The sequence below is a fragment of the Anguilla rostrata genome, chromosome 16 (genome assembly GCF_018555375.3).
Source record: "Anguilla rostrata isolate EN2019 chromosome 16, ASM1855537v3, whole genome shotgun sequence".
NCBI classification, from domain to species: Eukaryota; Metazoa; Chordata; class Actinopteri; order Anguilliformes; family Anguillidae; genus Anguilla; species Anguilla rostrata.
The window spans coordinates 30016314-30028819 of NC_057948.1; the positions used below are offsets into that span (position 1 = coordinate 30016314).

The 12506-nt window shown below is 52.0% G+C and overlaps 1 protein-coding gene across 1 annotated transcript in view; it reads right to left on the minus strand.

Annotated features, from left to right (window-relative positions):
- Nucleotides 1-12506, minus strand: part of ankrd27 (ankyrin repeat domain 27 (VPS9 domain)) — a 42052-nt gene that overhangs the window by 12384 nt on the left and 17162 nt on the right. Inside the window, exons 8-21 of the mRNA XM_064312023.1 lie at nucleotides 12190-12255; nucleotides 12015-12091; nucleotides 11099-11220; nucleotides 9832-9910; nucleotides 9575-9707; nucleotides 7717-7809; nucleotides 6634-6758; nucleotides 5884-5966; nucleotides 5266-5381; nucleotides 4907-4999; nucleotides 4004-4201; nucleotides 3451-3510; nucleotides 2702-2821; nucleotides 1427-1471 (exon numbers count right to left, since the gene is read on the minus strand). Coding sequence (XP_064168093.1) covers nucleotides 1427-1471; nucleotides 2702-2821; nucleotides 3451-3510; nucleotides 4004-4201; nucleotides 4907-4999; nucleotides 5266-5381; nucleotides 5884-5966; nucleotides 6634-6758; nucleotides 7717-7809; nucleotides 9575-9707; nucleotides 9832-9910; nucleotides 11099-11220; nucleotides 12015-12091; nucleotides 12190-12255 — 1410 coding nt within the window. The remainder of the gene's footprint in view (nucleotides 1-1426; nucleotides 1472-2701; nucleotides 2822-3450; nucleotides 3511-4003; nucleotides 4202-4906; nucleotides 5000-5265; nucleotides 5382-5883; nucleotides 5967-6633; nucleotides 6759-7716; nucleotides 7810-9574; nucleotides 9708-9831; nucleotides 9911-11098; nucleotides 11221-12014; nucleotides 12092-12189; nucleotides 12256-12506) is intronic.

Here is a 12506-nt window from a genome sequence, read left to right on the forward strand (position 1 = left end):
TCAAGTCTTCACGGCTAGAACCGTGATGGGATTATCACTAAGTCCGGCCCCAGCAGATGCCCCAGCCACTTTTAGATTATCTCAGTTTAACCGTGGAAAGCTCATAACTTCTGAGAAGAGGCTTATTTTTTTTTGTAAACGGCGAGGGGTTGGCGACGGTTACGCCGCCGCCGGCTGTTTCTGAGCCCGACCTGAGCGCAAGCGGTCAGGAGGCCCCGGAGCTTCGTTATCTCACTTCCTGTGCGCGGCGCGGTCTCCGCATGCGGTGTGAGCGCAGGGTGCTCTGGGCTTGTTTAGGAGAGCAGCGCTTCCTTCCTGTTCCCCCCCGGGGGGGGGGGGCGGCTCTGCGCACCTGCGGCCTCCAGGAGACTCGCCAGGGTGCAGCCGCGGCGCGGGAGCAGGCTAATGAAAGCCGGGCGGCTCGGAATCCTGCCCTTACAAGATGTTGTGCATGAGGGAGCAGAGCTTGTGGAGTGGAAGGAGAGCATCAATAATTTACACCGCCTTCCCCTCGTCTCTGCACAGTCACTGAACACCCTGCCCCCCTCTCCATCCCCACCACCATCCTCCACCCCCATAACCGCCCCATAACCCCCCCCCCCCCGGGCCGCTGCCCCGCTCTGCGGCAGTCACGCAAAACCGCCTCTTAATCCGCAGAGCAACACCAAACCCCCCCCCCCCCAGCCCCGCCCGCAGCCGCACAGGCTTTTCATAGAACCGGGACAGTCCATCCTCCCTGCCGTCTTGTGAGATAGAGGCGGAGCAGAATTGCTCGGGGGCGGGGCCGCACACCGTAAGCTCATTTTCACTGGCAGCGAGAGATCAGCGCGACGCGACGCGAGACGCCAAAGCTAGCGTGTGAGCGCGCTAATCCCCGCCCCAGAATAGCGCCCTCACGTTCGCGCCGCCGATGCTCCAGGAACGCAGCGTGTGGGATTACAGGAGCCGGCAGCGGGCCCGAAATCTGGGATTTTACAGCCGCTAGGAGCCCTGTGGACCAATTATGCCCTGATTCGGCCTGTGAAGCACACTCAACGCTGTTTGCTAAATGTAAGATTAGTCGCAAAGCCAGAGCACTCTGCGTCGGGTCCATCTGTCACGAGCCGGGTTCGCTGCCAGCCACTTCCATTACGCTGGCCTTTTCCTTTTTTTTATCAGGCAAGTTCACAATCTATATACACACTGAAAAATGAAGGCATGCTTTGTGTGCGTGTGTGTGGTGTATGTGTGCACGTGTGTGAGCCTGTGTGTGTGTGTGTGCGTTTGTGTGTGCATGTACAGTACGTGTGTGTGTGTGAGAGCATGTGTGTGAACGTGTGTGTGCGTATGTGAGTGTGCGTATGTGCATGCGTTCTATGGTTAATGGGCGTGACGCGCAGGAGAGTGTGCTTTAATGTGGGTGGGGACAGGAAGGAAGGAAACCCACCATCTCCACGTCACCATCTGCCACGGCCCGCAACAGCTTCTCCACCTGACCAGCAGAGAGAGGGGGGGAGGGGGAGGGGGAGGAGGGAGGGGGAGGGAGATGAGAGGAAAGAGAAAGGTTGTCTCCATTTAAAGGGGAATTAACGGGCATTATAGCACTAATCCCAGAGCCTTTTGGTAACCTGATAATCTGGATTTACGGAGGGGGGAGCGGCTCATCGCAGGAGCAGAGGCGGGTGACTTCAGCAGCGGGCCCCCACAACCCGAGACACTGACGGAAGTTCAGCGGCGTGGAGCTGAGCGGTCTGGACGCTACGCTACGCTGCGCTACATCGCGCTACATCGCGCCAGGCCAAGGCAGCCGTGCGATTAATATTTAAAGCGCTCTAAGTGTTTGGGTTCCCAGAAGTGCCCTTAAAACCGTCCGCACTGTGACCCCAGACAGCGGCGAGGATGACCATGCTAGTGCGCTGCTCAACTGATGAAGGGCGCTGCAGCGATGGCACGGGGCATTCCAAAGTGGGGAATAAAAGAACCAGGACAAGAACTTGTTTTAAAAATTATTTTAAAAAGAGAGGGAGAAGATGATTACAAATATATGACATCAATCATTACTGTCTGTGATAGTGAGGACCAGTGCCCAATATATTCTTTTTACAATTTTACAATTGCAAATGTTAAGGTATTTTATATTCAGTATTCAATACTCTCTCCTCCCTTGTTGCTCGATGTCCGTTCGGTGAAAATATACCATCTCAGTGGTCCTCTGAAGGGCTCTTGGAAAAATAATCATACTTCAGTGCGCCTGCCTAAATGACTTCTAGATTTAGCACTTGAGGAACTTGCTGCCAGAACATCCTGTTTGATTCGCTTTGCACTTTAAAACATCTGAAGATGAAATTATGCATGATGCTGAACTGCGAATGCACTTGAACCGTGAATGACGAAACAGGCAACAAACTGTCAAAAAATGTCAAGAAGTGACTGAGTGTGCCTTCAAACAGGCGAGGCTGGACTTCAACAGCCATTCTGAAGCACCTCTTCATGATTAAGAAGGCCTCGGACAAAATGGCCTCCACCAAAGCATGCCGCTCATAATACAGATGAATACTCCACCATTTGAGCCCACCATTTTAAATTCATGATTTTCAGGAGCTCCGGAACACTCCGATTGACCTGGTGGCTCGGGGGGGGGGGGGCCTGACGTTGCTGAGGCTGTGATACGCGCCTGTTTATTTTCATCAGGCAGGGCGAGAGCCAGCCCTGGGGTCCTCACCTCTTTGTGCCGCACCCTGTCGGCCTCAGGCCTGACGTCGGTGTTGAGGGAGGAGGTGCTGGACACAGAGGAGCGCCGGCTGTTGGACCCCCCCGAGGGCTGAGGGGACCTGTTTGGGGACTGGAGGAAGAGACACGAGGAAGAGAAGTAAATACGGAGCGGAATTTCAGCCTATCAAATACGGAGCTGCATTTCAGCTTATAAAATACAGAGCTGCATTTCAGCCCATCAAATACGAAGCTGCATTTCAGCCTATCAAATACAGAGCTGCATTTCAGCCTATCAAATGTGGAGCTGCATTTCAACCTATCAAATATGCAGCTGCATTTCAGCCTATCAAATATGCAGCTGCATTTCAGCCTATCAAATGCAGAGCTGCATTTCAGCCTATCAAATATGCAGCTGCATTTCAGCCTATAAAACAGAACTCCTTCCTAAACAGCTGACGCACACGACATTATGAGCTCTGCTGAGTTCAGAAGAGGAGGCCTCAAGTACACTGTATGGTTCCTTTTCTCTTGTCCTCTGCAGAAAATGAGTGTGCAATTAAAACAGACACTAATTCCACAATAACAGCTTCCACGCCTCGGTGCAGTGTAGCTCATTTGCCGGGTCCCATTGCAAGGCGACTAAAAGTAATAACTCGCTATTTGAGGGCCCTGGTGATGAGCTGGCGGCTCACCCTGTGAATTAGAGCTCAATTTGCGATGCTCGGTGCAGAGAGACGCGCTCCTCCCCCAGGGGCCTACCTCACCGGAGCTTCCTCCTCTGAGCGAACCGTTGTGTGTGAGCTCCAACAGGGCCAGGATCTGCAAAAACAAACACACACCTGCTACACGCTCCGCTGCTCTCACGACAGGTTCACCTTCAGGCTGTGTGTGTGTGCGCTCGAGCAAGGCCGCACAAACAGGCACGCGTGAGGGAGGAGAGACTCAACACACGGAATCACTCGCTGCAATCGCACTGCACCCTCAGGTTACACAAATCACTGCTAAAAAGCACCAATCACACGGCACGCTCAGGTTACACAAATCACTGCTAAAAAGCACCAATCACACGGCACCCTCAGATAACAAGAATCGCTGCTAAAAAGTACCCATCACATGGCACCCTCAGGTTACACAAATCACTGCTAAAAAGCACCAATCACTGCATTCACAGATTTAAAAAATCACTGCTAAAAAGCACCAATCACACCTCACCCTCAGATTACAGGAATCACTGCAAGAAAGCACCAGTAAGTTTTTTGTGGCAAATGAAATACGGAATCACATAATGGCAGGTTTCGGGGGCGCGGCTCACTTTGGGGTTGAGGGCGCACTGCAGGGGCGTGTCCTTGGCCCGGTTCTGGAGCGCGGTGCTGGCCCGGTTCTCCAGCAGCACCTCCAGGATGCCCTCGTAGCCCCAGCGCGCCGCGATGTGCAGCGCCGTGTCCCCCTTATCGTTCTGGAGGTCCAGCCTGCAGGACTGCAGGTCGTAGTACACCAGGGCCTTCACACACTGGGAACCGCACGCGCACACGCACACACACACATGCACACAAACACACACACACACACACACACACGCGCCAACACACGCACACACACCAACACACAGGTACACAAACACACACACACACACACACACCAACACACACAACACACGCAACACACAGCACACACAACACACACACACACACACACACACACGCCCAACACACAGCACACAAACACACACGCCAACACACGCACACACACACGCGCCAACACACAGGCACACAAACACACACACACACACGCGCCAACACACAGGCACACACACACACACACACACACACACACACACACACACACACCAACATACACGCACACAAACAGGCACACACGCACACACACAGGTGTTACCCTCTGCACAGCCAAACATTCCTAGCAGCTAAATGAAAGGAAAAAATTTACCACACCACTAAAACAGGAACAAAGCCTGAATGTAAAACTTCACAGAAACATAAAAGCCTCGGACTAAATGGAGTCGGGAAGCAGTCATGTACGAGTCTATTCCTGCCAGCGGTCTGCTGACTGAGGGCAGACATGAGAGCATCACAGAGGAGAACTGCAGAGTCAGGAGAAAAGCCCACAATGCCCTGTTCATCAGCACAGTGTCTGCGCAGCATCAAGAGCAGACAGGGACGCCCGAGAGGGGGAGGGGTCCTGGGCTCTGACTCACATCCTCGTGTCCGTACATGCAGGCCAGGTGCAGGGGAGTGTTCCCGTTATTGTCCTGTACCTCTGTGCTGGCCTTATAGTGCAGGAGGAGTAACTGCAGAGAGGGAGAGGGAGGGAGGGAGGGAGGGAGAGGAAGGGAGGGTGGGAGAGGGAGAGGCAGAGAGAGAGAGAGAGAGAGACAGACAGAGAGAGAGGGAGAGTAGGAGCGAGAGGGAGGGAGGGAGGGACAGAGAGGGAGAGGGCGAGAGAGAGAGAGAGAGAGTGGGAGCGAGACAGAGAGAGAGAAAACAATGAGGAGCTGCACAGGAACAGGCCGGCTCAAACGTCACAGTCGTGGTGCGCTGCGGACGCCGGGCTCACCGTCACGCCCTGGTATCCCTTCTGACAGGCCAGGTGCAGCGGCGTGAAGGCGTGGTAGTCCGTGGCGTTGACCAGCGCGCCCTTCGACACCAGCAGGTCGATCAGCGCGGACTGACCTTCAGGGGACAGCAGGACAGGCAGGGTTCCGTTAAAGAGCATCGCAGAGCACGCAGCGGCTCAACATGGCCGCCTTCACACAGAGCAGCTCAACATGGCCGCCTTCACTCTCAGTGGCTCAACATGGCCGCCTTCACACAGAGCAGCTCAACATGGCCGCCTTCACACGCAGCGGCTCAACATGGCCGCCTTCACTCTCAGCCTGGGGAAGCACGCAGCAGCTAAACATGGCTGCCTTCACACGCAGCGGCTCAACATGGCCGTCTTCACACAGAGCAGCTCAACATGGCCGCCTTCACTCTCAGCCTGGGGAAGCACGCAGCAGCTAAACATGGCTGCCTTCACACGCAGCGGCTCAACATGGCCGCCTTCACACTCAGCCAGGGGAAGCACGCAGCAGCTCAACATGGCCGCCTACACACTCAGCCTGGGGAAGCACGCAGCAGCTAAACATGGCCGCCTTCACTCTCAGCCTGAGGAAACGGGCGGGAAAGGCCTCACCACAGATAGCAGCAACGTGGAGCGGCGTGTAGCCCCTGTCGTCTCGGGAGAACGGCGTGACGATGGAGGGGTCGTTCAGCCTCCTGAAAGAGGAAAAGAGGCCTAATAGCATTTGGAAATGGGAAATTGAGCTGAAGCATAAATAACTACAAAGAAGGGGCAGCGAACAAGCATGAAACCGCAGGACAGAGGGTTCACTCTGCCTCTGAGGGCCTGTTTATCTGGACTTCTCATGACACCAATTAAGTATAATCACAGCCTGGTTCCCTGTTTAGTCCTTCTGTTCAGCTCAGTGCATCTTTTCAGCTTAAAATGAATCCGTCGAGAATGAAAGTTATTAAAAATCTGTACAGTTGGAACATTAAGGTAATGAAAATTTCGGCAAGTAAATGTTGGCAGATATGATTTTTGGTTGAGATGCTGTTGCGCTGTTCATCCTTGGTACCAGCAGCCTGCATCAGAGACAGATGATGGTGCAGGAGGGGGAGCGGAGGGAGAAAAGAGGGAGAGATACAGACTCCTGCTTCAGCTGCTGAGCTAACAGAGCCTCAGGATAACAGACAGTCTCCCTAAAACACCAGCTGCTCAGCCAGCACACAGACAGTGCTGAGGTCTGGACTGACCACTAGCTACGTACATCAGGCATCCAAACCCTAATCTACTCCAATACGGGGGTTTCAGGCTGGTACAGATGAGGTTTTGATAGAAAGTGAGCAGAGGGCGTGAGGCGGGGTGTGGGCGGAGTCGTACCCAGACAGGTGGCGCTCGCACTGGTCGCAGGAGCACAGCGGGTGGCAGAGCTGAGCTCCGTCCTCCTCGCTCTCACCCTCACTCAGCAACCGCCGCACCTCCGCTTCGCTTCCGTTAGCGATGTGCTGCAAACACACAGACACACACACGCACGCATGCAAACACACACACACACACGCACATACACACGCACGCACACACGCACGCACACACACACGCATGCATGCAAACACACACACATGAACGCGAACACACACACACACACGTGTGCACGCACACAAACACAAGATTGCAATATTTTAAGGATACATTTACGATTTTCAAGAATTCATTTTTAGCATTAGTTATATTGGGCTTACATTTGTAAGGCAGCCTGCAGTTTGAGGTGCATTACGTAAAAAGTATTTTGTGCGTGCAAAGGTGCTCACTTCACTGACTGACAGCTTCTGGTAGTGTAACTCATTTGCAAACAGCCAGCTGCCCAGATAGTGTACTGATAGTGTAACCAACTATCAGCACACTGTCATTTCAAGACTTAGTGACATCACACTAGGGAGTCCACAAGAAATATATTTCACTCACTGTAATTTTTATTTTATCTTGGTAATTTCCCTGCCTTTTCAGACAGTGGAATATTTGAGTACCGTCCATAATTTTTATCCTGGATTATTTCAGGATTCTAAAGCATTTTGAAAAAAACTGTGGAAACCAAAGTATTATGTGAACAGATAATAAAAAGATAATACATATGTACAGATGCATATGTACACTACTTACAGTCATCTCCCTTTAGAGAAATGCAAGCAGTGGAAATAGGAGATTCGCGGACGCTAAAGTCAGTGTGATACAGAGGTCCCACAGTCACTCCTACGCTGAGTGCAGAGTCTGTTGTGGGACACATCGGCCTCCCCAGCTGCTGCAAGGCTTCGGCTGCAGAGTGACGCAGGTGTGAAGCTTACGGGCTAATCCCCGAGAGCCCGGGGACTGGAGGTTCTGCCGGGGGGACGCGGTGGCGGTGGCGGTGGCGGTGCCCCGCGCGGGGGCCGTGCCCGCCGTACCCGCGGCACACGCGCCCAGGCTCACCTCAAACAGGCGGTCGATGGGCGTGGCAGCGCTCTGAGAGAGCAGGTTCATCTTCTGCCGGAGGGCCACCTTGTCATTCAGCTCCCCGGACCCCTGAGGAAGCGCACGTCCAGACACACACACGCACACGCACACGCACACGCACACGCACACGCACACGCACACGCACACGCACACGCACACGCACACGCACACGCACACACATACACACAAGCACACGCACACGCACACACACACAAGAACACACACACACAAGCACACACACACACACCCAAGAACACACACACACACACACACACAAGCACACACACACACAAGCACACACAAACGCACACGAACACACGCACACACACGCACACACACACACACACACACAAGAACACACACACACACAAGCACACATGCACACACACACACACACACAAGAACACACGCACACACACGCACACACACACACACACAAGCACACATGCACACACACAAAAACGGCTCAGGCTGGGAGAAGGGCTGGAGGAAACGCACTGAGGTTGGGCTGACTGAAGCAGCCTGTCTTCTGACACCAAAGTGAAGGAGGAGAGCAGAGGTTACCGTCCACAAAAGAGCCGTCTGTGTCCAAAGGGCTCACAGATGTAGGCCCTCCTGAGAGGAGAGCAGTGTCCTGAGAGGCCACACTAAGCCTCCCGTGGCACTGAAAAAAACAAACCCTTCCCTCCTTTCACCTCACAGAGTCTTGAGGTTTTAAAGCCTTTAATGACTGTCACCCTGTGTATCTCATGGCGTTCGCTCACCGTGTGAAACGGTGCAAGTTTTTTTTTTGGGAGCTGCTTTGACTAAACACATCCGCCGAACGGCCGAAGGGTAAACGGTAAACGGTAAAGCCGCCGCAGACGAACTGGGCGCGCGCCCGCCTGGCTGGCAGATGGCCGACTGGCACGGGCTGAGCCTGGCTCGGTGAGGGGGGGGGGAGGGCGGCGGCCCCGTGGTGCCAGTCAGGCTCACAGCTAGCTGTCAGGAACGGCAGGGGGGGGGGATGATGGGGGGTTGAGCCTGCCCGTATCCTCCCCATATCCACGCAATCCCCCCCGGAGTTATCCCAGGACTTCCGGGATATTAAAGTGCAGGCCTAATCTGATGAGAGCAGAAACGGCCGCAGCGCTGGAATAGGAATGGCGCTTGTGCCTTCTGAGCTCTATCGACCCCGACGGCTCACGGCGAGACGGACGGACGAGCTCAGTCTCTGACCGGCTAGCGCATCGCCCGCGCGGCTCCCCGCATCGAGCGAAATCTGACCCCACGGAACCAGATCACCCACAATTCCTAGCAGCACGGAGTGAGGCTCCTAAGACCCGAAGAGGAGAAACGGTATTCAGACGTTCACTTCCTGGCCAAATGTGACCCAACTGTTGTGCAAGACAGGGACTGTAAATCAAACGCAGAGCGGCTGAAATATTGACCTGCCATCTTGCGCAATAAACTATTCCGTCTGGAGCAAAAGCACATCACAGCCCATAATATCACTACATCACCACACTGGCTCAAAAGGTTTTTTTTACATTTTTTAAATTCCCTCTGAAAACTATTTATTGTTAACTGCTGGTTGACTAGTTTTTTTGGCAAATTCATTTACTGATTATTTAACTAATTTTATTACAAATTTTACCCATAATGCCATGCATTGCAGTCAGATGTAAGAAAGTCGACTGGAACTCGGTCCACAAGTTGTCAGTTATGCTGTTAAAATTGGCACACTGGCGGTGTGGTCTCTTTCACCACATTAACACTGGTTACAGCACATTCCCGTTTCCTCTGTTTTATCAGCGGTTCAGTGGATGGAGCGCGGCAGCCAATAGGAGCTCACCGTGGCACCTGGGCTGAGGTTCCCCTGGCTGATGTACGCTACAGCAGCTTCAAACGACGTCAGGCAGTAGCTCAGGTCATCCTTGGCCGAGTTACAGAAGCGGAAGTTCTTGACGTAACTGAGGTTGGCCATCCTTCAAGGTCAGCAATGAGGGGAAAAAACTGTTACGTTTTAAAAATACTTTGTTCAAATGTTACAGAAGGCAGGCAGGACAGTAGGTACAAACCGCCTTGTCGGCAGCTGTGCATTCAGCTCACCAGTTGGGTATTTCCGTTTTCACCAACAAATACAGGAGGACAGAGAGAAGATCATCCGCACACATGGCCTCTACGTTAACTATGGAAAAAAAGAGAAAGAAAGGAGGTACATTTTTTAAAATTCCAGAAACAAAATACAAAAAGTGTGTTAAAAACGTCCAAAACAGCAGACGCAGGAGCACACAACAGTATAGTATAATGGGTAAGGAGTTGGTCGTGTAACCTAAAGGTCACAGGTTTGATTCCCAAGGTAGGACACTGCCGTTGTACCCTTGAGCAAGGTACTTAACCTGCACTGCTTCAGTATATATGCGGCTGTATAAATGGATGCAATGTAAAAGTTGTGTGAGTCCCTCTGGATAAGAGCGTCTGCTAAATGCCTGTAATGTACTTGAATGTGCCGGAATGTCAGCAGCTACGGTAATGGTGAGCAGCGTGCCCGGGCCGCTTAACCTCCCCCTCAGGCTCTGACTCAGCTCCCTTTGTTCAGGTCCAAATTGGGAAATTGCCTGTTTGGCAAACACAGATTAGCAGACGGTCCCAACCTCCCTCCTGTACACAGGGGCTATTCTGTGAAAGCGCCAAATGAGTTTGGATTTAAAAAGCAAACTGGACAAACGCATTTCGTGAAACAACTGGGAGATTGTTCCGTGTGTGCGTGTATGTGTGCACACATGGACATTGGATTTGTTAAATGCGGTACAACTACAGACTGCACTCCTGTGAAGCACATTTGCAGTGGCGGATCATAGCAGTTTCACCAAATGCTCTACAGTTAACGGGGTTGATGTCAAATTTTACATTCAGTTAATGAAATGAAAAATCCCCATAGAATGTAATGTCAATTTTTTCATTCATTAATAGAATTTCTGCTCATATCCTGAACTGACTGATTGGGAATGGAATTGCCTCCAACCTTGACAGTTAAAGATTTCTGTCACCCACACACACATTCACACACACGCGCGCACACACACATACGCGCAGTGAGGGAGGGTGAGATGGTGGGAGTCAGTGAGGGGGTGGGGTCAGTGGGACTCAGTGAGGGGGTGGGACGGAGGGACTCAGTGAGGGGGGGGTCAGTGGGACTCAGTGAGGGGGTGGGACGGAGGGACTCAGTGAGGGGGGGGTCAGTGGGACTCAGTGAGGGGGTGGGACGGAGGGACTCAGTGAGGGGGGGTGGGACTGAGGGACTCAGTGAGGGGGGGTGGGACTGAGGGACTCAGTGAGACTCAGTGAGGGAGGGGCATGGGACGGTGAGACTCACCGGTGCGGCTGGGGGACTGCATTATGGTGAGGGCCACCTTGCGCAGACACAGCAGCTTCTGCTGGGGGGAGGCGCAGCGGTTCAGCTGACTGAGCTCCCTCTTCGCCCGCGGGATGTTAATGCTGCCCAGCACAGAGAAACATTCACAGACAGGTCAGTATGGTCTGTACACGCTCACACGTACAGCACAGGGAAACATTCACAGACAGGTCAGTACGGTCCGTACATGCACATACGTACAGCACAGGGAAACATTCACAGACAGGTCAGTACTGTCTGTACGCGCACATACGCATGGGTACAGCACAGAGAAACATTCACAGACAGGTCAGTACGGTCTGTACACGGTCACACATACAGTACAGGGAAACATTCACACACAGGTCAGTACAGTCTGTACACGCACGGGTACAGCACGGGAAAACACATTCACAGACAGGTCAGTACGGTCTGTACACGTACACACACACAGCTACTACAGGCACACACATACAGTGATCAGACACATACATTTGCGAGGGCACATATACACATACATATACATATACACAGACACACATGCATACAAATAAATATAGACATGCAGCTGCACCTGTGTGTGCATACATGACTTGCATGCACACACATCCACACACACACACATGCGTGTATACACACACACACACACACACACACTGTACATACACACACACTACACTGTATTTCTCTCTGAACCAGTCAGCTGTTCCTTACATTCACAAGAAACATTTCAGAGGCTTTTATGCTCAGCTTATTAGCAACAAATGGCTCCACCATCCACAGTCACATTTTTAAACGAAACACCATTGAGAATAAACACAAATGGACGCTGTTACCAGCAGAGACAGAATAACTAAAAAGCCAAAGAGGAATGTTTTTCCATTTGAAATCTCCTCACCTGAATTCAGATTTAACACCCAAGTCTTTCTGCTGCAGGTCCTGCAGACTTCTGGTGATTTTATTGAAAGCTGCATCCTGCAAAGAAAAAAAAACATTATTTTAAAAAATCAAACACATTTCTCCTCGTAATTCCTTTTTTTTAAAAAATCATGTCATATAGAGGTATTGTGTACCTGACTTGCTTCAATAGTTCCCACGTACTTAAAGATGTAATCATGGATACCATGATGTATGTACATCTAGACGGGTGGGGGGGGGGAGAGGAAGACAACACATTTGATTAAAAACCAACACTTACATTTCAATGTCCTCAATCAAGTGTGCATGAGTTTCAGGAGCATTTGTGTGGCACGAGAGTTCGTAGACTTGCAGTAAGACACAGATATAAATGACATACGTTCAGATTCTGGGCCCTGTATTGAGACTGATACATATTTTCTTGTGAAGGAGCACACCATCTTGTTTGAGAATATCGGTGCTGAGACTTGGT